General features: G+C 32.3%; 3 protein-coding genes across 3 annotated transcripts; 2 read left to right on the forward strand and 1 right to left on the reverse strand.

Moving 5' to 3' along the window:
• The first annotated feature begins 9,346 nt into the window (after nt 1–9,346).
• Nucleotides 9,347–14,905, forward strand: LOC144546454 (oryzain alpha chain-like). Its single transcript, XM_078294991.1, has 6 exons — nt 9,347–9,674; nt 10,068–10,339; nt 10,681–10,916; nt 11,334–11,474; nt 13,579–14,028; nt 14,550–14,905. Exons 1-6 carry the CDS (start codon nt 9,496–9,498, stop codon nt 14,655–14,657), a joined length of 1,386 nt encoding a protein of 461 aa, XP_078151117.1. The 5' UTR covers nt 9,347–9,495; the 3' UTR covers nt 14,658–14,905.
• A 1,368-nt stretch (nt 14,906–16,273) lies between these two features.
• Nucleotides 16,274–20,231, forward strand: LOC144546278 (putative arabinose 5-phosphate isomerase). Its single transcript, XM_078294838.1, has 4 exons — nt 16,274–16,803; nt 17,253–17,593; nt 18,150–18,373; nt 19,823–20,231. Exons 1-4 carry the CDS (start codon nt 16,509–16,511, stop codon nt 19,977–19,979), a joined length of 1,017 nt encoding a protein of 338 aa, XP_078150964.1. The 5' UTR covers nt 16,274–16,508; the 3' UTR covers nt 19,980–20,231.
• Nucleotides 20,232–22,089: 1,858 nt separating this feature from the next.
• LOC144546387 (protein IRX15-LIKE-like) lies at nt 22,090–24,144 on the reverse strand. Its single transcript, XM_078294923.1, has 3 exons — nt 23,387–24,144; nt 23,084–23,295; nt 22,090–22,566 (listed from the first exon to the last, which is right to left on the reverse strand). The coding sequence occupies exons 1-3, from the start codon at nt 23,954–23,956 to the stop codon at nt 22,317–22,319; spliced, it is 1,032 nt and encodes a 343-aa protein (XP_078151049.1). The 5' UTR covers nt 23,957–24,144; the 3' UTR covers nt 22,090–22,316.
• Nucleotides 24,145–26,720: the final 2,576 nt, after the last annotated feature.

A 26,720-nucleotide genomic window follows, 5' to 3' on the forward strand; every position in this document is an offset into this window, starting at 1 on the left:
TGAGTTCATGTAATTAAATTAAGGAAGTCAACAAAAGGATAAAGCAACAACAAGCCAACAACCTAAAAACACTACTGGTTATATATATTTTTAGGAAGCGTCTAATTGTCCACAGCCTTTTGTCCACCATTTGTCCACAGCTTTGACTTGCGCGAATACTGTAAAATTACTTCTACATGTTGTATAATTATACAATATATCACATAAAATATATCAGTTAATCACAAAACATCTAGCAACTATTTGAAGTGGTCCCATGATAGTTAGAAAAAGATTGCAACTTGTACAACAGGACAAAATAAATGTACTTTCAAATTGTACTTTCGGAAATTACAGTTATAGGAAGTTATTGGCAGTTAGAGTTAGTTATTAGTGGTTATTAGCGGCTATTGGCAGTTAGAGTTAATTATTAGCTTCCGCACTGGGTTGAATCTTGTATACTGTAAAATTGAATCTTGTATATTGTAAAATTGAATCTTGTATACTCTAAAATTAAATCTTGTATACAGTAAAATTTTCAATTGAATCTTACATACTGTAAAATTGAATCATGTATACTGTAAAATTGATTCTGCATAGTAAAATTTACAATTGAATCTAGTATACTGTAAAATTGAATCAGCAGAACTGTAAAATTGAATATTGGATACAGTAGAAATTTCAATTGAATCTTGTATACTGTAAAATTGAATCTTGTATACAGTAGAATTTTCAATTGAATCTTGTATATTGTAAAATTACAAGATGATACTGTAAAATTACAAGATGAATATTGTAAAATTAACAGATCAATACTCCATATCACCTATCTATCATCTCTTTTCTCCATATTTCCACAAGATGAATACTGTAAAATTACAAGATGAATACTGTAAAATTAACAGGGGAAAAACTGTAAAATTAACAGATCAATACTCCATATCACCTCTCTATCATTTCTTTCCTCCAGATTTCCACAAGATGAATACTGTAAAATGACAAGATGAATACTGTAAAATTAACGGGACAATACTATAACATTAACAGATCAATACTCCATATCGCCTCTCTATCATCTCTTTCTTCCAGATTTCCACAAGATGAATACTGTAAAATGACAAGATGAATACTGTAAAATTAACGGGACAATACTGTAAAATTAACAGATCAATATTCCATATCGCCTCTCTATCATCTATTTCCTCCAGATTTCCACAAGATGAATACTGTAAAATTAACGGGGCAATATAGTAAAATTAACAGATCATTATTCCATATTGCCTCTCTTTCCTCCAGATTTCATTTGAAATGCTAGATCTGTTACTACATAGAATGAAAAACAACAAATTCAACAAAAATAACTTACTAGATTTGAATTTTGCCGTGCTCTTCAACAAAAACAATTTCTATTCGATCGCACTCCACGATTGAAGGTTCCATTGCGATCATGTATAAAAAACAAGATCGAGTCAGTAATCTCAATTAAAATTGACATTGCAAATGAAAAATGAATGACATAATCAAAATTTCAGTGACAAATCTAGCATTTCTTCAGTGACAAAATTTCAATGACAGAAGCCATCTTTCTCACCTTTCTTCAGTTTCTCTGTTGAGGATCTGAAGATTGTAGAGCAGGGAGGAGAGAAGCGATCGCGACTACTCCAAGCAGTACAGATCTGACCAGTGCCAGTTGTGCGCGTTCATCCCGTCGGGGCGGGCGCTCCTCCATGATCCATCCCTTGCCACCTTCGTCTAATCGCGTTCATCCCGTCGGGGCGGGTGCCTCCCGCTCTCTTTTTCTTTTTCGGTCAATCGAAAAAGAAGAGAGAAAGAGAGATCAGAAAGAGAGAAAGAAGAGAGATCAGAAAGAGAGAAAGAGAGATCAGAAAGAGGGAAAGAGAGATGAGAAAGAGAGAAAGAAGAGAGAAAGAGAGATCGGAAAGAGAGAAAGAGAGCTCGTTAGAAGAAAGTGGGGGACCGACAGTTAGAATGGAAGTTGGATAAGGTTGTGGACAGATGGTGGACAAAATCCAGTGGACAGAAACATTTTCTCATATTTTTATATATGCACTTGCTACATGCTATTCAATTACCAACTTGGTATAAATTAAAAAATTATAGAGTTCTGATTAACACCCTTAAATATTTAAGGTGATTTTTTAAAATGTGGAGATCATGCCTTCATATTCTATTAATATGGCCATCGATCATAAATGTCAGAAATTTACAAAATATTGAAAGAAAACAAAATCAAAGAAATGAAAAACAGACAAAAAAAATAAAGAAAGAAAGCAATGAAGAAAAGAAAAACAGGAAGCAATTTTTTTAATAAAAAGAACTTGGTGCCTTACAAGTTTTACAATGATTTAAATTCAATGACGATTTCATTTCTAATTTTTAATTATCATGGGAGACCATTTAATTTGTTATTACATGGAATTGGGTTATATATATTTTTTTAAAACCTTCGCAAAGACTGCGAAGTCATGGGTGATACTATTTATTTTATATTAAATGATCCAAAGAGAAGTTAGCACGTTACAAACATATAAGAAAAATTAAAATAATATCTACAATCATATTGATCTTAGTTTATATGATCTGAAATGAGCAAATAGAATTTGTCAAAAATAATGATCCAATGAAATTAGTACAATTGGAGAGGATGATAGAATTCACAGCATGTGGGATGGAATAAGATCACAATTACAATTATAATTATAATCAAGCAGTAGCAAATTACAATTTTGATTAGGAATTTAGAATAATGATAAGATTAGAAATCTTATCTCTCCACTTGTCATTGCTACTTTAAGATAGTTGTGATCTTCTATGGCGTTAAGTTTATAGTCACATGTGCAATGAGTTTGCTGCCAGCTTTCACAAAAGCATAGTGATAACTTCAGAATTCAGAAACAATTTGGCAAGATTTAAAATTGGTATATGAATATAATGTGGATATAATTCAAAAATAGTTTGTTTTAATAATGTATATAAATATATCAAATTTATGAAGTTTTGAGGAAACAAAACGAACTTTAAGAACAATTTGTTTAAAATTCGTCAAATTCGTAATTCAGAAAATTTCAAGAAAGGAAGTTCACAAATCCATTTAATTTATTCGAGAATATATATTATAATTATGCTCAGGAAAAGAAACAAAAACCTACTAAGAATTTGCAAAAATATAAGCAAGTCAAAAAGATTTAGACAATGGTGATATGTCATAATTAGAAGAAAAAATAATACATGTTGTAATTTGGTGACTTAACTTTTATGAGTTTATCCTCTTCATGACCCATGACATCAAATTTATATGAGCATATGCTGCAGAGAATCACAGCTCTGAATATTACAGATTAATACTATTACAGATCCACCGTACAAACTTTAGAGGCAATAATTTAATGGTGTCTCTCTAGTCTCTATGCTCATGAATCATTCATCTCATTCTCTCTCTGCAAGCAATAATATAAGTGGAAATGTCATTTATACCCTTCTCTGTCACCTCTTCAAACAGCAGAAATGGGTTCCCATTCATTATACCATCTAACATATGAATTTTTACTTTTTTATCTCATGCTTATATAGTCACACGTTATACTCACATATTTTTAGATTGAGAAGGGATCAAGTTACAACAACTATTTTTTACATTTTTAAAGTTCAAATTGTTGATCCAAATCGTTAGATGTGATCTTCATAATAAAATGTATTTCCATACCAAATTTTACATTTTTTGAAATTTTTTTACTATTTATTAAGATGGATACAAAATTCAATGGTCTGAATTTGACTAGTTTTTGTACTCATCTTAATAAATAGTAAAAAAAATTTCAAAAAATGTAAAATTTGGTCTCCAAGCATATTTTATTGTAGAGATCACATCTAACGGTTTAGATCGACGATTTGACTTTGAAAATGTAGAAAATAGTTGTTGTAACTTGATCCCTCCTCTTTTAGATTAAAAGTTTATTCCAATTTTTATTAGAATTTGCTCTATGAAAAACTATATTGTTACGGTTAGGATGTAATATTGGACTACATCATGTGGCATGTTAAATATTTATTGTCATTTATTATTTGTCTAGAAAAGAACATTAGTTGCCTTTTTATGTTGAATTGTAGGATGTAAATTTGTGTCATGTCTTCGTTTGAATTATGTGTTGTATCATGTTATTATCAAATTAAATTTTTGCATGTCGTGTCGTGATTAAAATTGCAAAAATAGTCACTACATGTTCATCACATTGTGATCAAATTTAACGTCTTTTTTCAAATTTTAAGTTTGTTTAAGGAAGAAAAAAATCAGAAAAAATGTCAAAAAATGCGAAATAACTATAAAAAAATTGTATAATAAAGAAAGAATGTTGTAAAAAAAAAATTTGTCCAAACTTAATTTGTTGGTTTGAATAAATAATGATGTAAATTTTACATTATTTTGGTCCCATACTGTGTCATGTCCCCTACAATGTCTCGCTTTGTCATTATTTTTAAAATATAATCATGATACACAAATAGACACAACACGTGACACATTACTATAATGTGTCATAACATGTTTGATCACGGTGTAACTTTTTATATCCTATCGACTTGGTTTCCATGTGGAGCCTACATGACAGTGAAATACCACAAAAATTCAAGGAAATTAAAGCCTCCTTATGTTCAAGGGAATCCAAAGAATTTCCTTTTGGAATTTTGCCAATGGATTTTGGTTTATTTTATTTTTTCAAAATGTGGGGCTTAATTGATTTTTTTGTGCTTCTTGCACTTAGGTCTAGGTTCCATATTTCTTGATAAAGACAGTATGATATAACCAAAAAAACAGACCAAATAAATAATTATTCATCAGTAAATACTCTTTACATGTTATTTTAAGCCGGGTTTATTTTTTCATTTGTCATCTTTTTATTAGTTCACTATTCATATCTTGTAAATTTTATTCTGATAAATATAAAATTAAGTGCATATAATCAGGGGCGGATTCAGTAAGAGCCAGAGATAGTTTCTCTGGGTCGATTTTAAATTTTTATGGGGACCTATAAATCTTCTTTGAAATTTTATTTGTATCCATTTTGGAATTTTGATTTGTAATTAGAGTGAAATTATAATAAATTTCTTGAATTCTCATTGTAATTATTAGGATTAGAATTTAGAGCATTGAAAATTAGAAGTCATAATATTGAAAATTATAACTCAAAGCATTTTTTTTTATCTAGTACCTGTTTAGCTAATGAGTTTGAATCCAATTCGCTATTTTTTTTAGCTTCTTTGACAAAAATCCTCGATAAATGTTTTTCTCAAATTATATGCATATAATATACAATTTTTTTTATCAAGTACGATCCACATGTTTAAATTTGTGCAAATTAACATTTCTACGCAAGAATGCGATGCTTTTTTTGTGATGACAAATTTAAAATGAAAATGTCTTTAACAATTGTTAGCAACACTCAACATTTTCAACCACATAATAAAACAATAACTCCGAATCTCATATTCTTTGTTTTTTTTTTTTGTCTTGTTTACTATAAAATATCTCAGTATGACAAAATTATACGCGATACGCTACCAGAAAAGGATAATTGGAAACTATTAAAATAATAAATATTTTTTTAAAAAAAGAAGTTGAATTTTGTGCAATGATTTGGTCAAAAAAATCAGGTAACCCAAACAGGAAAATTTATAAATAATTACAATAATGGGAGAATTTCATGTATACCCCTCAAATACATCAAAATTCCGTATCCCCTCTAAACTTCATAATATCATACTCACCCTCTTAAAATTCAAAAACTGACAAATTTATCTATTTTATTGTCTTTTCTATTAAAACTTATTTTAAATTTATAAGTTACCTATTTGACCCTTTATTAAAAAAAATATAAAAAATATGTAGTACGTTAAGAAAAATGTCAGTCTTTTATTTAATTGGTTTTTGAAGGTAAATTTTTTATTTTTCTATTTTTGACGCATACAGAAAGCGTATATCTATATGTCACCGTGTATACGTCAGAAGTAGTGAAATGAGCCATTTACGTCGGAAAATGGACCAATTATAAGATTGATATTTTTCTGCTACATATTTTTTATGTGTTAAATAAAAAGTAAAATGGATATTATACAAAATTAAAATGAATTTTAATAAAAAAGATAATAAATGGTTAAATTTGTGAGTTCTTAATATTTAGAACCGTAATGCGATATTATAAATTTTAGAGGACATAAAACGTAATTTCTAATTTTGAAGGGGTATACATGAAAATTCCCCATAAAATAATAAACCAATGAGAGGAAATGATGAAGGAATGGGAAAAGAGGTGAGAGAATGGACCCCTCGTGCTTGTCGCTTTCTCTTTTATTTTTTTCCTCTCTCTACATCGAGCCGAATCATTTATTTTATTTACGCTCTAACGGACCAATAGTGAGATGCCACGTAGCAGTGTGAGGTTCCGTCAAGATTCAGAACACTGAAGCACGGAGCAACTCCGGGAAGAATCTTTTTCCAATGAATTCTCATTTGAACCCGGTGCACGGATTCATGCAACATTTTTGTTACTTATTATATATTACAATTTATAGTTCAAGTAATTAATCTAATTAACAAAAAAAAATATTTTTCGAAGATAACTTCTAAATCCTTGAAGAATTTTGTTGAGTGAAATTGAAATTTTCAAATTATCTAGAGAATATTTTTAACAGCTTTATTTTTTTACTCTACTACTGATGTATGATCAAACGACTAAGTAAATAGTGAGAGTAGTTAAATTATATTGTGTTCTACTTCTAAAATCTCTTCACCATATAGAACAAGTTTTTAAAAAAAATTTTGTCACTTTTGCTATCTATAATGTATGTATCTGAAGGCCCGACTTCTACATATTTTTATATAAAAATCACAACTGCCCCAGTTTTACAAATTTATTTCATTTTCCAAGTTTGTTGGGACAGAGAAGAAGAAATGATGGAGAATTAATGTCAAGAATATATTAACAACTGTGACTTTAACGTCAAAAGTTAGTCAAAAATTAAGAAGTACAATCTTATCTTTGTTTTGACTGTGACCCATTCGTCTCATGCGAATACAATTTATTACAATAATAAAAATCAAAATATGAATACACAATCAATTCAAACTCAAATCTTTATTATCAAAACAAAATATACAGAAAATGCACATTTATGTCTAGTATCTCTTATTCAATCCAATTATTTTTGAAAAGTATATAACTAATTAAAGATTAATTCTTAGTTAATATGAACTCATAATCTTTTTATGGGGAAGATAAAAATATACATCACCATAAACCAAATCACTGAAAAATACATCTTGTAAATTTGATTCTAAATTATTAATTCAATTATTTGATTGTTTCATGAGAATTTGAATTCAAACAATTTGTGTATAAAATTGGAGAGGATGGTACACCATGTCCACGGAGATTCAAAGCTGGAGAGAAGACCTATCATCTAATCTAGTCCACCACTCAATCAGTAACAATTAATTAAAAAAAAAACTTTCTGATAATATTTTAATGAAATATAAGTTCTTTCTGTACAAACTGCACTTGTCAGAATAGTGGACCAGGAATTAATTTATCAAACTTTTTAACTTCAAAAAGTAAAATAAAAAATGTTTATTGAGGCAACGTGCAAACATGAATATATTTTCAATTTTTTTATTTTTAAAAATATAAAAGCAAAATATGAGAAAGCATATAGATTATTATTTTCCTACCACATCAATCTCATAATATTTGAATACAAAATAATAAAATTTATTTATTTATTGAATGTTCTAAACGGACCGAATCAATTATTTTTTTATTTTTTTATAAAATAATTCAGTTCCTTCCATGTGATATTTTATTTTTATATTTAGAAAATATTTTATTTGTGAATATCTCTTAAAATTATTTATATATATCATTGTCAGAGCAATTTTATATAAAAGGGCTAGGTTCATTTTGTGGTTGCATGTGGTTGGTTCACCTCTTTCCATGTCATTCCCTTCTCAGTTTCTCATCCTTTTCAAACCTTCATCTCATCTCCATTTCATTCATATTTATCCTCTCCATTTTCATCACATCGATTGACATCAAGATGCCGGCAGCATGTCTCCATTTTTAGGAGAAATGGACAGAAACAAGGGATATTTTTCTTTGCTTTAAAAAACTATTTAATTTTGTCAAACAAGGCACAATCATGTGGCAGCTCCATCTAACAAATTAATAAAATATCTCTGCATGTCTCCATTTCTTTTATTGGCTACTAATTATATTATATTATATTAATAATATAATTATTTGCTAAATGTATATATTTATTTTAAACATGTTTGGTTCTAAATAAAACCTCTCTCAGAAAAATTAATTAAATTAGTCAAGTAATTAATCAAAATAGCAGAGCCTGCTCAATTTCCCATAATAGTGTTACCATTAATTCATACCAATAATTTTTACCAATTTTGCATTGATTTGCTAAAAAGTTTAATTTTGTATTTTGGATGAGAATTTCTAAAGACTTGGTCCATAACACCTTCATAGGGGAAATTTGAAATTTCGTATTGTAATCTATAACAAAATAAATAAAAAAAATCTTAAACTTATTCAAGTCTCTCTTAACACTACTTAATTAATTTTTGTTTGAGAACATTTCAAATCAAATATAATCATGTTTTAATTTACAATGAATATTATATAATTAGGAGGTACCAATAATCTTGAAAATTGTCATAAATAGAGTATATCAAATTCGGATTGAATTGCAAAAGATTGTAAATAAATAGTTCCATTGTCATGATTAATTAATCCATACATTGTTCTTTTGAAATTTATTAATATGATTTTGAACAAATACATTGTTCCATACATTTTGATGATCTTGAAAATAAAATTTTAAAAGGTAAACAAAAGTTACAGAGATGTTGTGGAACTTTTGATTGGCTGTGTATCAATTTTCATAAAATTTAGTGTCATTTGATGAAAAGTAACAAACTTGCATCAAATCACGTTAAATATTATGTTTTTAAAAATAGAATTTTAAAATTGCAAATCATTTTTTAATACTACTCTTTAGAAATATTTGCCAATGATTCATTCTAAAAGAAAAAAAAAGTATCTTTGTAATAAATATCTACCTGTTATCACATGTTTTTAAGGGTAAATAGATTAGCAGAGCATCTTTAACTTCATGCAGCGCACGAACTATAGAACCAAGACGACACTACATATGGTTAGTGCGCTGCATAAAGTTGAAACTGCTTTGTTAAAATATTTACTATGTTTCTAACAGTACGCGTCTACAACGTGTAGTTGTAGACCAAGCACAGCAACAAAAAACCAACTCAGCCAGATTCATTGGTCATCCAGTGAACCAAAGAGAGAGAAAATCTTATCCTACCTCTCCTCCATTTTTCTATAAAAAGAAGCTCTCTTTCTTACTCCTGCAAACCTAACCCCCTCAAAAGTTTTCATCTTTTGATCTTCTTCTTCAAAGATCCAAGAAGGAAAAATGGGTTCTTCCCCATGGCTAGTTATCTCTTTGCTTCTCTCCCTAACTGTAGCATCTCTCTCTGACATGTCTATTGTGAGCTATGGAGAGAGAAGTGAAGAAGAGATCCAGCGTTTGTACCAAGCATGGAAAGCACAGCATGGAAAGTTGAACAATGCTCTAGGTCAAGATGACAAAAGGTATATATATTTATATAATTAGTTGTTAAATTCTTAGATCCTTTTTAATTTTTTTGTGGGTTTTTTTGGTTAATAAGAAAACCAAAGAAGAAGAAAGATAGACCATTTTATCTATTTCATGTGTTATAAATATAAAAATATTCTGGTAAAAAGAATTATTTTTTGTAAATATATTTTAATAATGGAAAATAAATAGTGCTAACTTTTTCTTTGCCACTTAGTATAGTAATTGTTCTAATGGCCTCTTTCATATTTTAAAAAGAAAATAGTGGTACCCCTTTTTTCTTTCTTTTGTAGAAAGAAGTACATGTGTTACTTTTCTCCATTTCTATTGATTTTTTTTTCATTTTTCAAGCTAATATGTAATAATTGATTTTTACAAATTGAAATTAGGTATGAGATATTCAAGGACAACTTGAAATATATCGACGAGCACAACGCAGCCGCTGATGCCGGTGTGCACTCATTCCATCTCGGGCTAAACCGGTTTGCTGATCTGACTAACGAAGAGTACCGGTCAACATACCTTGGTACAAAGCCAGCAGGTACACGTCGCGGTAAGGTCGGTGACCGGTACAAGGTGCGTGAAGGCGAGTCTCTACCCGACTCCATTGACTGGAGAGAGAAAGGGGCTGTTGCTGAGGTCAAGGACCAAGGCAGCTGTGGTTAGTAAACAACTTTGTTTTTCATTTCTTTGGAATAATTTTCTCTAAAGTAATCTAGTCTCTCTTGATTTAAACTGAAATAAGGTAGAAATTATGAAAATTGAAAAACAATAATGATCATAATTTCACCTTTTCTCAATTATTAGTAAGAATATCATCATTCATTAAACAATTGTACTGACATCCTTTGTAACAACCTTTTCGTAGCAAACTAATCCTTTCATGAAATAATTGGTAGGTAGGAGATCATATAAAATCAATATCAATGTCATAATAACTTGATTCTTTTGCAAATTAATCATTTATTTTGAATCTAGTTACTGATTGATTTTATGTTACAGGGAGTTGCTGGGCTTTCTCAACAATTGCATCGGTTGAGGGAATAAACCAAATCGTAACGGGTGATCTGATTTCGCTATCAGAACAGGAGCTTGTCGATTGTGATACTTCCTACAATCAGGGATGCAATGGTGGTCTCATGGACTATGCTTATGAGTTCATTATTAAAAATGAAGGTATCGATACCGAGGAAGACTACCCCTACACGGGTTATGATAACCGTTGTGATGCCAACCGGGTACCTTTCATTTTAACTTCATTTAATTTCTTTTCATTTTTTGATATACATTTAGATTAATGGTGTTTGAATTGAGAACCCTAAATACATAAATGTAGCGATCACTATTCTTCAAAATGATCCATGAGAATGTTATTATTAATTCAAATATAGAATCAAGATTAACACTAGAATGTTAAAATAGTCGATCTGATCTGTTCAACATGATTTTCATGTATTTGTAGATTAAATTTCACATTTCACATTTTCTACCTATCTAAAAATAGTACAAAAATTCTGATCTACAAGTACATTTTCATATGATGATCATATGGAACAATTTACATCGATTGTTTAAACCTTAAAAATAAAGATATTGATCATTACTCTTTTAAGTTGTAATGTCTTATCTTTGTTCTTTATGTTTGTTGTTAACAGAAAAATGCGAAGGTGGTTACGATCGATGACTATGAGGATGTCCCGATTAATTCCGAGGCTTCTTTACAAAAGGCCGTTGCAGGCCAACCCGTTGCGGTTGCCATTGAAGGTGGCGGTAGGGCATTCCAACTCTACTCTTCGGTGAGTCTCAACACTACAATTTTGTAAAATAATTATCTTACAAATTTTGCATCATTCATCTCTTTCATGATGAACTTGATATTAGAAAATTATTATCCTTTTAGTGGCCAAAGAAGATTAGGTCCCTTTTCAGATATTTTAGGTTTGTGAGATTCCATCTTTTTTAAAGAAAGAGGGGACCAGGACAAGTGGGGGGGTGTGACACTATCAACATGGGCCCACAAAGAATAACTCAATTATTGATATGAAACAAATATTTTTTAATTTAGATCCAAATAAAGTCATACCCGTCCTTGGATCTAGGGGTGCAAACGGATCGGATACGGATCGGATAGTGGTAAAACCATATCCGTATCCGTTTTTAATTTTCGGATATGGATACGGATCGGATATTAGACGGATACGGATCGGATAGCGGATATCCGTAGATATACACATAAATATTTTTATAATTTATGGTAAACTATATGGTATATATCTACTATTCAGATACGGATAATTAAAATTCAAAACCATATCCGTATCCGTATCCGCACGGATATTCGGATATCGGATATCCGTATCTAATTTTCGGATACGGATGCGGATACGGTCGGATAATATCCAACCCGTTTGCACCCCTACTTGGGTCCCACCTAGGGGTGTAAACGGTCGGATACGGATCGGATAATGGTCAAACCGTATCCGTATCCGTTATAACTTTTCGGATACGGATACGGATACAGATAGTCTCGGATACGGATACGGATACGGATACGGATCGGATGTTAAACGGATACGGATACGGATCGGATTTCGGATGGATACGGATACGGATATCAATATAATTCGGATAATTAAAAATAAAATACTAATGCACATTCTAGTAAAAAGTAATATCTAAATATAACTTTTTGCGAGATTTAATATTTTTCATAAGTTCGTTGGTTACAAAACATATATCATGTTAACAAAATAATAGGTACTAATCATGTCATATTGTTCATCAAAATGTACCAATCTAAGCTGAATAACATTCTTTTTATCCATGTAGGATAAACAAAAACTAAAAATGTTTTAAATCATCTGCATCAACAACGCCAATTTCAGACTTCTTCTTCTGAACCAACATCTTCTGCTTCTACTTCTTCAACAAAATCATATATTGATGCTGTGTGGCCTATATATATAAATAATCAATCAGAAATATACATGTAGATATAGTTTAATAAATCAATTTACTAAAAAAAAGAAATCATAATTTATGTACACATTATTTTTGAACCAGCAACAAGTATAGTTCTTTTATTCTAATTTATTATACAATTAACATAATTTATACATACCACTGTTTTTTTTTATTTGGCACAAATCGAACCTTTTGGTTTTGTTCAGAAATCATGCCCTATTAATCAATCTTAGTTGATTTCGAGATGAACCAAGCTGTTAGAATTCAAATGGAGTAAATATGAAGATGGTTTACCTTTCGAAGCTTGTAGAAGAAGAAAAAGTGAGGTCACAGTAAAAAGTAAAAAAAAAGGAAGGCTATAAGAAAACAAATATTAAAATATTATTTGTAGACCAAAAGTCTAAGGTTGTATACAGTAGAGAACCAAATTCAACCAATATTTGAAACCTTATTGTAATAGGCCGGTGGAGTTTGGGCCGAGTTGAGAAAATTCGGATATCCGAAATAAAGAAAATATCGGATACGGATAATTATCCGTATCCGGATCCGTATCCGACTTCATATTTGAAACCGTATCCGTATCCGTTAAAAAAGTATCCGAATCCGGATCCGTATCCGAAAATATCCGTATCCGAATATCCGAATCCGCTATTTTTCGGATTCGGATCCGGATAAATCCGGATAATATCCGATCCGTTTACACCCCTAGTCCCACCACAGTAGAAGTGTCCCCCATGATATTTTTTTCATTAATTATGATAGGTGTAGATAATTACTCAATAAAATATCAACATATCATACAAATAAATTATCTTCTTTCATTAATTATGACAGGTGTAGATAATTACTCAATAAAATATCATCATATCATACAAATAAATTATCTTGTACCTTTTACTGATTGACCAGTAAATTTTACATTTTTAATCCTTCCAGGGTATATTTACTGGGTCTTGCGGCACGGCACTTGACCATGGTGTGACCGCAGTCGGATACGGTAGCGAGAACGGCAAGGACTACTGGATTGTGAAGAACTCGTGGGGTTCATCGTGGGGTGAGTCAGGATACATCCGCATGGAGCGTAACATCAAGTCGGCCTCAGGCAAGTGTGGTATTACCATGGAAGCATCCTACCCGGTCAAGAACGGTGCCAACCCGCCTAACCCGGGCCCGTCTCCTCCTTCCCCGGTCATTCCCCCAAGCGTTTGTGACAACTATTATTCTTGCCCCGAGAGCACCACTTGCTGCTGCATTTATCCGTACGGTGGGTACTGCTTTGCTTGGGGATGCTGCCCATTGGAAGGTGCTACTTGCTGTGATGACCACTACAGTTGCTGCCCACATGACTACCCGGTTTGCGACCTCGAAGACGGGTTATGCCTTATGGTAAGTTTATATTATACTTTTTGAGTGAGGTTATGGTACTATATATGCATAGCGTGGATTGGTCGGTACTACGAATCCATATCTTCAATTTTAAAGTCTGAATCGATCTGAACCATTCATCGTGATCTTCATATGAATATTTTTTTAACCAAATTTTACATTTTTTGTATAATTTTTTTACTATAGTTTTAGATAGCTAGGTAGAGAAAATCACCACTTTTGAATGGTGTAAAATCTTTAAATCAGGTGATTTTGAACCTATTTAAAAAATAGTAAAAAGTTTCTAAAATATGTAAAATTTGCCAGCACATTTTGAAAGTACTTTGAAAGTGAAAACATGCCTCCATAATATGAACCAAAGTTCTCTGTATATAGCACCATAGCCTAACTCTTTATATTTCCTTTTAGCCATGGTACATACATTCTAATACAGGCCTTTTACCAGTATGTACATTTTGTATACTGGTATTGGTCAATTATTAAGATGTTTCAGTAACACTTTTATTTATCATGATAAACAGGGCAACAATAAGAACACCCCGCTTCGCACGAAGGCGATGACACGCATGCCGGCAAAACCGTTCTGGGCTTTCCGTCTAGGTGGAAACAAGAAGGTGAGCAGTGCTTGATCAAGTATAGCGACGGCACGATCAAGTCAAGTCGGGCAACTCGGTTCACGGTTTAATGCATATATACACCATTGATTTGTTGCAATTCTTTGGTGTATAGATTCAATTTGAAAAAGCCATAGACTTTGGTCGCTTTGTTGTTATTTATTTATTCAGGAAGTTTCATGTACATATAACTAAATTTGCCCTGAATTTAGAGGGGAACACAATTTGGTAAATTTGCTTTCAACAAAGATTATATTTATGTATATTAGTTCAGAATTTGCTTCTTCTATGCATCTCCATTTACACAAGTTGTGTTTGTTGTATCATTTGTGTTGATCCACATGTGGCTCTTGACATTAAAAAAATTTAATGGATTGGGGTAACAAAATATTTGAGTTTGTATTCCATCTCTCCAATTTAGGGCTGGCAACGAGTCGAGCTGAGTCTAGCTAGGGTTAGCTCGTGGCTACAAGCGAGCCACGAGAGAGTTTGTCACAGTTCGAACTAAAAAATTGCCTTGGGGCTCGTTTATTTTTGGGCTGAATCAGAAACGAACGAGTTTTTTACCGAGCGAGTCATGAGTCGTGTGCCCTTTTTCCATCCGGATGGCAACGAGCTAAGTTAGACGTAGATTGTGGCTCGCTCATTTCAAAATCAATGAGCTATAAAATAAGCGAGCTAGCGTCACAGCTCGAATAAAAAACGAACAAGTGTTTTTTCCGAACAAGTCATATGAGTCATGTGCCTTTTTGCCATCCGGATGGCAACGAACAAAGTTAGACATAGTTCGTGGCTCGCTTGTTTCAAAATCAGAGAGCTATGAGCAAGCTAACATTAAAATTCGAGTTAAAAAAAATGCCTTGTGGCTCGCTCGTTTTCGGACCGAGTTATGCTTTTAAATCGGAACGGGTTTGTCTCTGTATCATTATTGTGTAGCATTCAATATCAAATATAATGATCGATTTTCAAAATTCATATAGAGGAAATTTTTTGGTAGTAGTGACGAATTTTATAAATTTTTTTTTTTTTTGTAATCTAAGTTGGATTCTGAATTTTTGATAATTTAGTAATGATTTTTTAAAAAAATTCTCACGTGTATATGAAGATGATTCATGTTGTAATCAGGATAGCTACCCATTTGTTCCTAGATCCTACAAGATCAGACAAAATTGATAAAAATAAAATGATTGATTGTGAAAATGCAATAGCTACGTGTCCCAGCAAAACACGTGACTATATTATCTTTTAACAGAGAAGTTTTGACTTAATGCAGCGTATGAATCATATATATAGTGCTTTATTTTATAATATATGCGCTACATGAAGTTAAAAACACTCTGTACATAAATTTTACCCATGGCAGGCTTACTGTACCCTACCATGTGATCTCCACCGTTTGCCGGATGGCACCACACCTCAGACTTGTGGTCTCCAGCTACCAACACATTTTACTAATTTCTACCTACTATCTTATTCATCATCTGACGTGTCCAACGAGGCAACTTAAGATGAGGCAACGGCACTTCAGTAAAAAGTCGTAGAAATGATGCGTGCCTTCATGCATCCCATAAGATAACGAGAGACAGCGCGCTTTCACCTCTGCTGATCTCCGCCATTCGTACATCCATCCTGGTCCCTCCCCATTCCCTTTCAATGGAAAGCACCAATCCGAACCGACAGAAACCCAAACTCCAGCTCAGTGAGGCATTTCATCGAACACATCATGGGCTCCTTTAATGTTCGTGCGGATTCTGATCGGACGGTCCGGATCGAAACGGAAATGTTATATTAAATTCCTCATTCCCTCCATGGAAAGCAAGAATCCGTACCGGCACAAACTCATTGAGGCATTTCGTCGAACACATCATGGGCAGTCTCTCATCACCAATTCCCCCTCTGAAACAAACCGCCATTACCTCCTCCGACCTCTCCTTGCTGTTTGAGACGCAGCGGAGGCACCTCAATGACTTCTTTGATCGACTTGACCTCTCCCAAGCGGCATTCTTTGCCAATACCTTGTTGAATGCGCCTGGTGCCGTGTTCTTCACTGGAATTGGGAAATCTGGAATTGTTGCCCAGAAATTGGCTCAGACGCTGGCTTCTATTGGCCTCTCTCGTGCTTCTTTCTTGTCTCCTGTGGATGCATTACATGGAGACATAGGTACATTGCAAAAGAAATTTTGACCCAATTATAGCACCACCTTTTATTGCCTGGTAGTAATGAACTAATGATACAAGCTGGTACCAGTACATACCATTGTCTGACAAGGCCGGTACTGTATGTACTGGTACAGTACCAGTACATACCATTGTCATGGTGAAAATTGCATTTTTTTGTAACTCATCACTATTTAGTTCATAAAAGTTTGGGCTATAGTGTGATATTTGTAGGCCCAATTGGCCCTCATTTAACTTAAATTGTGCAAATTATACCAAACAGTCAAGATAAATCACCAACTGTCAAAATTATTTCTCTTTCTATCAGCATATGCTTAATGCTTTGTTTTAAGGTATAGATTTTGGATTCAAATTATACAGTGATACTCTTTTTAAATCCAGTATCTTTCTACACATTACTTAACTACCATAAAAAACTCGAATTTTTATCAGGTGCGATTTTTGAAGGCGATATTATAATCCTGATTTCAAAATCGGGCGCATCAGAAGAGCTTCTTGCGCTTGTTCCCTGTGCGAAAGCGAAAGGTGCCATTCTAATTTCTCTCACCTCAGTTGAAGGAAACCCTCTGTCAAAACTATGTGATACAAATGTGCACTTGCCGATACAAGGCGAAATATGCCCTTTCAACCTTGCACCGGTCACGTCTGCTGCTGTGCAGATGGTTTTCGGTGACACAATTGTGGCCGCTGTCATGGCTGCACGCAAGGTCACACGGGATCAGTACGCAAAGAATCATCCTGCTGGAAAGATCGGCAAGAGTCTGATTTTTAAGGTAAAAGTGGTTGCAAGCATTGATTACTGTCAACGATTTGCAATAACAGACAATAATTGGATGCAAGATCTGGTACTAATATAATTTTGGCATTTTTTATAAATATTAATTAAATTTAGAATTTCAGATTTTTGATGGGTTCGCTATTATTTATTCATAGTGCAATCTGATTGATTACTCTCTATGCTGTGAACCATGTACAGAAACTTCTTAGTTTTTTATTTTCTCTTGACTTGAATTTTAAATATTCTTCCAAGTTCTATAGATTGGCCATTTTCATTTCCATTCATATAATATTTTCTTTTGTCTTTAATTGCATTATTTATGTGACTTTATTAAATTCTAAACATAAGTTTCTGGTGCTGCTGGTAAGAAACCAGCTTTGCTACTCAAGCAATTAAGTCTTTTGCCAGAACTGGTTAGTATAGAGAAAATTAATCTGGAATTCCTTCTGGGAATGTGCTGTTTCAATACAGCCATGACACCAGCCAAACCTGTTATGTTACCAGTATTGACTGAGCAGTACTGAAAATAAATCAATACATAAATTGTACAGGTGAAAGATGTGATGAAGAGGAAAGAAGAGTTACCGATATGTAAAGAGGGAGATATGATAATGGATCAATTATCAGAGCTCACTAGCAAAGGATGCGGCTGTTTACTTATCATAGATGACTTGTACCGGTTGATCGGTACATTTACAGATGGTGATTTAAGGCGTGCACTAAAGGCCTATGGGGCCGACATTTTCAACCTCACTGTAGGTCAGATGTGCAACCGGTATGCTTAGCTGTGTTCCCTTTAAATTTAAACTTAGGTTTTGTGTGGCAAATCATATTTAACTGTATTTTAGTAGAAAAACAAAATGTATATACTTACAAGTGAGGCTATGGTATTATGCATAGCGCAAATTGGTCCGTACTATGCATTAATATCTCCATTTCCGAAGTTCAAACAATCAATCTGAACCGTTCAATATGATCTCCATATGAAAATGTACTTGCACAACATATTTTATATTTTAAAAAAAAATTACTATTTTTTTAGATATGTAAATATCACTAGACAATCTAAAGACCATTCAAAAATAGTGATTTTCTATCTATATAATAAAATAGTAAAAAAAATTCTAAAAAATATAAAATGTAGTATGCAATTACATTTACATATAGAGATCATGTTGAACGGTTTAGATCGACAATTTGGACTTACAAAACGAAAATATTGGTCCATAGTACGGAGCAATCTGTGCTATACATAGTACCATAGCCTCACTTTTTATTTACTATAAAATAGTCAGACCAATTATTTAATTTTTTTTTAAAGTATGATTATTAATTGATGGAATCTGAATAAGTGTAGAAGACTCATGAGTCAGTAAATTCTTGGTCGTACTTTTTAAGTTTTAAAAAACCAACTGCTTTACAAAATTAAATATGATTATGACAAAGATAAGTGCTAATATTTTGCAATGCTCTTTCATTTTCAAGTTAGTTGTTTGTGCATTTATACAAGCAATCATGAGAAAGAAAGAACAATACCAACTGATGTAGCAATAGTGGGTCATTAATGAATGTACCTTTCCCAAATTCATGTTTCAAAGGTTATATAATTATATGTTAGCAGATAACTTCTTGAAAGTTGGTTGAGTGAAAGATTAAAACCCAAAAGAGAAGTAAATGCACACATGTTCTAAGCTATGCAGCCTTAATTAACAATCTCCTTAGGTGAAAAGTTAGAGCAAGTAAAGAAAACAAGGGGAATTTCATGTATACCCCTCAAAAACCTCGAAATTACATATTCCCCCTCTAAAATTCATAATATCATGTCTTTGGAAACCAATCAGTTATAAGACAACCTATTTCTTACACAAACTACATATTTATTTTTTTTAATGAAGGTAAAATGGCTACTTTATGAATTTAAAATGAGTTTTAATAGAAAAGTTAATAAATTGGATAAATCTGTGTGTGTTTTAGATTTAGAAGGGTAAATATGATATTACGAACTTTAGTGGGGGAAATACATAATTTCGAGGTTTTTGAGGAGTATAGATAAAATCCTCCTAAAAATGAAAAAAAATAATTTGAACCAAAATAAACTTGTTATTGTTCAATCACAATACTATTGCAGTTTGTCTCTAATCCTTGATGAAATTCAAAAATGAGTTCCTTTCCACTTTATTTTTTTTTCCTCTAAATTTTGTTTTCATTTATTGTACCTTGATAGGAACCCGAGAACAATAACAGCAGATGCAATGGCTGTGGAGGCGATGCAAAGGATGGAGTCTCCCCCTTCGCCGGTGCAGTTTCTTCCAGTGATCGACTATCAAAATGTTGTCATTGGCATTATTACTTTGCATGGTCTCGTCTCTTCTGGCTTGTGAAGTAACCACCACCTCCCCCCCCGCCCCCCCCCCTCCCCTCATTCTTTGTAGGTTGATTGATTCTATTCATGTGTACTTTAGTTACTTTTTTGTATCATTTCTACGGTTTGTAAGTGAGATGACTGTTTCTTGTATTTTCATCATTGCCATTTCGGTTTCACCTTTGCTTGTTGTACATTAAAAGTCACTGTTGCCTTGTGTAGTATTTTCTTTATATTTGAAATCAAAATGTTCTGATAATAAAAACCAATGTTATATATGTTGTGTTCAAGTTTTCATTGTGTAAAACTTAATTACATCTCTATTTTATTTTTGGGAGTTGGGAATTGGGATGGAATTTGATTTGGTGAGTAGATTGAATTAGATATAACTAACCCATCAAACATAAAGAAATGAATAGATTGGGACCAACGTCACTAAATTTTCAAATGATTGTGACAAATTATAACACATCCTTAACTGCATGTCTGGTGGTACCAATCATGGAAAATGATACATGTCTACTTGAGTTAGATATTCTCTTTGGTAGGGATGCTAATTATGTTTCAAGCCCCTCAGAAAAACAGAGAGAATAATACAGAACAGTTGTCACCTAAATCTGACCTGAACCGGTACCGACACGCCCCTAGAGATAGGTACCAGCTGCGATAGTCCGGTTCAGGACAGTGTAACTTAGTTTGATGAGCTTCAGGACTGTCTGATCTGCTTTATGATCCGTGTGTTCTGCTTTAATATTTATGCATGATTGCATTTATTTTCGTGTGCACGGATCTTAAAGCAGATTAGACAGTCTGGAACCTGTCAGACCCAAAAGTAGGTCCAATGCTCATCGGATCAGACCAAGTAGAATGAGATCTGAGTTGTTAGTTTTAATCTAGCATGAATCTCAAAACAGATCCTAAATTTATAGGTGTGGAAGTGATAATTTGTGGAGATCCACATGATTTTATTTTTTTTTTTTTACTTTTTGTGGTGGATAGGTTAGCAATATTCCAACCATACAGACATTCACCTATGCAAGGCAGGTAATATGTTACTTACAATAATCCAAAGATACTGGTAAAAGATAGCTATCACATGTATTTAATATAATTAAAGAACTTGAAAGATGCTCCCAATAAAGAGAACCTTTTGTTTCAAGTTCAATCTATCCACCCCTCTAAGTCAATTCCTCTCCTCACCATTTCTCTCCATCACTTTCTTAGCAACTTCTCCGATTTGAAGTGTTCATAGGTTTGATTTGGTTAAAATAGAAATTAATAGGTAAATTAAACTTTTATTCGGTTCACAAAAACACAACGAACCAACCGAATTTAAATTATCAACTGAAATAAATATTTTTTGTTAATTTTTTTATTCTTTTTTTAAGATGGATTTCAAAATATTGTTTGGTTCGGTCTAACACGGTTTTACACCGAACCAAACAATATACATTATGTTGTAATTTTTGATTTTTTTAAAATGTTTTGTTCAGATGGATGACAGGTTTAAAAATTTCGGTCGATTCGATCTAACCAGTTTTAAAAGTTTTTAAACCGAATCAAACTATTAAACTAGTTTTAAAAATAAACCGAACCAATTTATTTAACCATAAATCCGAACCATTTAAACCGAACTCTCAGTTCGATTTAAAACCGATTAAATTGGACCCAATAAACACCCCAATGATCAACATAATTAATACTAAAAATATCTTAAAAGTACTTTTATTTTGGATTATTAATAGGAGCTACTAGACTACTATACAAGTCCAATACGCATCTCTAATTTAAGAGACAGCGCATGAAACAAACAGTTGTACAAAGTGTGGAAACCGGCCTAATTTCAACAAAAAAATTCTCATTTAATTTGATACTAAATGCCACTGCCAACTGTAAAATATATATATATATATATATATAATTCAACCAGACACACAGTACTTTTCCACTGAAAATGTGGCCCCACCCATGTAAGATCCTGACTGCACAACCACCTACTTGCTCTTGGGACCCACCACCCATGTTATCTCCACGTTTATTTTCTCCACAAATAAGCGACAACACTTTTCATATAAGCCCTCATAATTAGTATCTTTTGTTTTTTGGGAGAAAAATACAAGAAAATGTTCCTCATTTTCCAACCTTCTACTAAGAGAAAATCATGTATGCTATTAATATTTCATAGTGATACTCAAGAGAGCTTTCCTATATTTTGTACAGGGAAAGAGTGTTTCTAGATATATTTTTTCTTTTGGATAATATATGAAGTATTTTTTTAAGTTCATGGAACAATGTATAAACCATATTTTTCAAAAGAACAAAAATAATAAACTAACAAAAAAAAAACTAAACATTTTTACTTAGTAATAAGAGGATGCACATTGGTCTTGTCTCTTAATCGACCAATATTAGCACCGTCATCGGTTGTGTTGACACAAAATGCATCGCGAGACCCGCCACTCTGAATAATGAAGTGGCCGAGAGAATGTGTGCTACTCTCAGCCCTGTAGTTTTCTTCGCAAAGGAACTCACGAGCACATATTTGCTCTAACTCAAATTGATAGTCATGTATAACTACTTCTGTCTTACCACCGTCACGTCTCGATCTGTATTGTACAACATAATTGTTTTAATCTAAATTCAAAAGTATACAATGCATGTATGAAATAATTGATATTTGAAGGACCATAATGCAAACTTCATTTTTCTTTTTCTTAACTTTGATGCTTTCATCTTTGTGAACAAAATAAGAATATTCATACAGCAATAAAAACCCATAAAATGCAATTGTAAGATATATATATTTATACTAGACATGCGCCGGCATCTGAATTTGGTCAATGAACTCAATTTAGCTATCAAAATAGAGGTCCAAAATTTAAAAATGTGAATTGCATAACATGTGCATTTTTAAATAATGAAACAAAAGGCAGCACTTTGTCAATAAAAAACCTAACTAATCAAATCATCAATGTGCTAGCCACTAAACACCAACTAGTAGTTGTTCAATAATTGTACATTCTTTCTTTTAATTATGTTGAACCCACTGGTTGAAACCTAATTCTACACACGCTATCTACTAAATAATCAATGATTAATTTGTTTGAATAAATTGATACAAACCTTGCCATGACAGCAGATGAGAAGATGGATGCGGTACGGCCCGGCGATGTTTGCAACCAGCCGCTGGGACCGTCGATCAAAATTATGTCCCAATCGACGTCGTACAAATGATTTGGTAGATCATTAACGGCTAACCGGCATTCAGAGAAGAGAAGATGCTGAATCGGCCGACAGTCGGTCGCTCGTGTTGCACGTGCAGTAGAAAGCAGATCCTACAAACACCAAAACGATCTCTAATCAGAAACAAAATTTCTATGGCAGCATTTTAATTATTTTGATTTCAATACCAGTATATCAAATTACCTGGAGGTCGCGCACATGGGTTGTATATGTCACGTCATACGCCTCCATACCCGGATGCCGGGGCTCAAGATACGCGATATAGTATTGATTCTCATCTAAAAACACCGTTCGGCCGCCTGAATTCAAGGCGATCCATAGCGGTGTCTCAGTTGATACACCGAAAACCAACAAATTGCACGGGCCACGTCTACGTAGAATGTTTGCCACGGCTCTAATATCGGTCTCCGGCATGCGCACCGTGGAATTTGTGTTGGATGCATAATGAATGAGCGCTGCAATCACCGGTTCCGATAGAGGAGATGATTGTTGGGAAGCGGTGATTGTGTTTGTTGCGGTGGTGGTGGCGAAGATGTCGGTGGATTGAGATGAATTGTAGGGAGAGGAATTAGTGGTGGCGGTGGAGTAGAGGAAGGTGAATAGAGAAGCAAAGGTGAAACAAGTTATAAATAGCAAGATAAGGAGGCGGTGATGCGAAGCGAGGTACGAGAAGATGCCGTTTGACGAACCGGAAGACGGTTTATGGAATGGATGAAAGAGGATCAATTTTGGTGTGATGTTTGGATTTTTCATGCTTTGTTAGAGAAGAGAAGAGAATTGTGAGATTGGTGAGAGAGAGAGAGAGAGAGAGGGGGGTATATGATTGTTGGGTATGGATGAAATGTTGAAGTGGTTCTTTGTTTCTAATATCTCTTTCAAAGGAGAGAAGAAGAGGTGTGAGAAAGGAAAGGGGAGTTGAGACTTAGAGAGGGATAGACAAACCAAGGGGGCGAAGGCTGGGTCTATGAATCTATCAAATCATCATCGTTGCAGATTGTCTGAGATGCTTCTAGTGTGGCTACATGTGTGTCACAGTTTTTTTGAGATAAATACATGGATCTAATCTTCCAAATTGTAATGACCATGAGGATCTCCATTCATGTTTCGAATCCACAACTTTTCATACAGAGAATGTTGTTATTGTTTTTTTTTTAACAAGATAAATTTATTTATCTAATAGTATACACCATAAAATATTAACTAAAATATCTAAAATACATAAAATACAAAAACAATAGCGCCAGTAACATCAAAGCTTACCACTAACAAATTAATTACAACCAGAAAATACATATAATAAAATTGAAAATCAAAGCTCGGCATAATACATATCTGTATAAGAATAATTCGGTGGAATAAAAAGTTCCTAATTCGGATATAATTTGAAAATAATTTAGAATTATACATTGAGTATGGATCTGAAATTTTAGTCCCACAAAAGAGGAAAATAAATATTGAAAAAAGTTTATAAAATTCATGAATAATTATAAAAAAGTTTGAAAAAACAAATAATACACTGATTGATTCGCTAATAACTCAAATCCAAATTATTCGCAAATAATCTTGTTAATGTGTTGAAAAGACCTTTAGTTTGTATCTAGTGACAACATATGAGAGATAGAAGTCACACATTACAGGAAAAAAAAGAGACACAAAGGATCAGTAAAAATAAAATAGGTCTAACTAATTAGTTGGTTTTGCATTTATTGACTACACGGACATGCTGTTACCTAGTTCTCCATTTCATTAAACACTGTAACTATCCATTGCTAAATTGGGTACTAATATGGTGGGTCACTGGCCGTACATTTGGAATCAAATGGAGAAGAAAATGGATACAAAGTCAAGCACGAGTGCGACCTGTTCCAACTCGGATTGAGTCTTCCCCTGTATTTTGGATTTTTTAGGCGGTTTGGTTGACTCATTTCCTAATTCCTCTCCATTTCTATTATTTTTATTTAAATATTAATGTAACATTTAAGTCATTTTCCTTAAAATATATTCCTTATGTTAGGCCATTTTTTTTTTTAAAAGGAAAAAATAGTGTAAATTTTGTAATAATTAAATGATTATAAATCTTTATTTTAGATGTGGTTTTTTAGGCGGTTTGGTTGACTTATTTCATCTCCATTTGTGTTAATTTTATTTAAATATTAATGTAACATTTAAGTCATTTTCCTTAAAATATCTTTCTTATGTTAGGCCACTTTTTTTTTGGAAAAGGAAAAAAATAGTGTAAATTTTACAATAATTAAATGATTATAAATCTTTATTTTAGATGTGGTTTTTAGGCGGTTTGGTTGACTTATTTCATCTCAATTTCTGTTAATTTTTTTAAAATATTAATGTAACATCTAAGTCCTTTTCCTTAAAATATTTTTCTTATGTTAGTCCAACTTTTTTGAGAAGGGACAAAAATATTGTAAATTTTGCATTGTTTAAATGTATTATAAATCTTTTGGATTTGATTTTTTAGGCGGTTTGGTAGACTTATTTCATCTCCATTTCGGTTAAAGTTTTTTAAAATATTAATGTAACATCTAAGTCATTTTCCTTGACATATTTTTCCTTACCTTAGGCCAACTTTTATTTTAAAAGGAAAAACTATTGTAAATTTTGCAATACTTAAATGTGTTATAAACTTTTATTTTAGATGTGGTTTAGATAAAATAATTATGAAACATTAAAATAAAATTGTATATTATGCAATAGTTATTTGTGAATTTTGTAACAATTAAATGTTTATTGAGGGTTGAGGTTTTTGTCGAAATAGCTTTGGACAAAGTTTTATCCAAAATAGGGTATACGCAGACGATTTGGATTTACGGAATCATTTAAATTTATAAGTTTGAAATTTGTTCGCACAAATCTCAATGTAGATCCGACGGTCTAACTCCTTTACTTTTGGTCATTTTTTTAATAAGAAAAATCAACTGTGAATTTTGACATATCTAAGTGTATATTATTGTAATCAAATATGTATTTTTAGATGTTATTTAGACAATGAGTATGATAATTTAACATAAGAATTGTGCATTTTAAAAATAAGTATGAAATTTTAAATAATTGTTGACAATTGTGATGTGTTTTGACAGGATCGAAAAATAAGTCCTGAAAATTCACATTAATTGTTAAAAGCAATCAAATTATGTTTTGACATAATTAAAATGTGTGACAATTATCAATAATTATTTCAAAGTTTATTTTGCAATAGTAAAGTATGCATTTAAAATGTGTGAAAAAAGTTACAAATTTTTTTTTTAGTAAGTTTGTGAAAATATTTATTGAGTCCATAAAATATTTTTAAATGTGTAATGATATTTTCAAGTGATCTTTCATCTGAATTTAAAATATGTGATTTTTCATACATAATGAATTTTCTTTAGCTATGCACCAAAATCTAATTTAAAAAATATATATTTTTAAATGTGAATCATGATAAACCCTAAACCCTATACCGACAGTTTCTATTTATCCTGTTTGTTAGATGGAAATCCAACTAATTAATTTAAAATAG

Source organism: Carex rostrata, chromosome 29 (genome assembly GCF_964058835.1).
Source record: "Carex rostrata chromosome 29, lpCarRost1.2, whole genome shotgun sequence".
NCBI classification, from domain to species: domain Eukaryota; kingdom Viridiplantae; phylum Streptophyta; class Magnoliopsida; order Poales; family Cyperaceae; genus Carex; species Carex rostrata.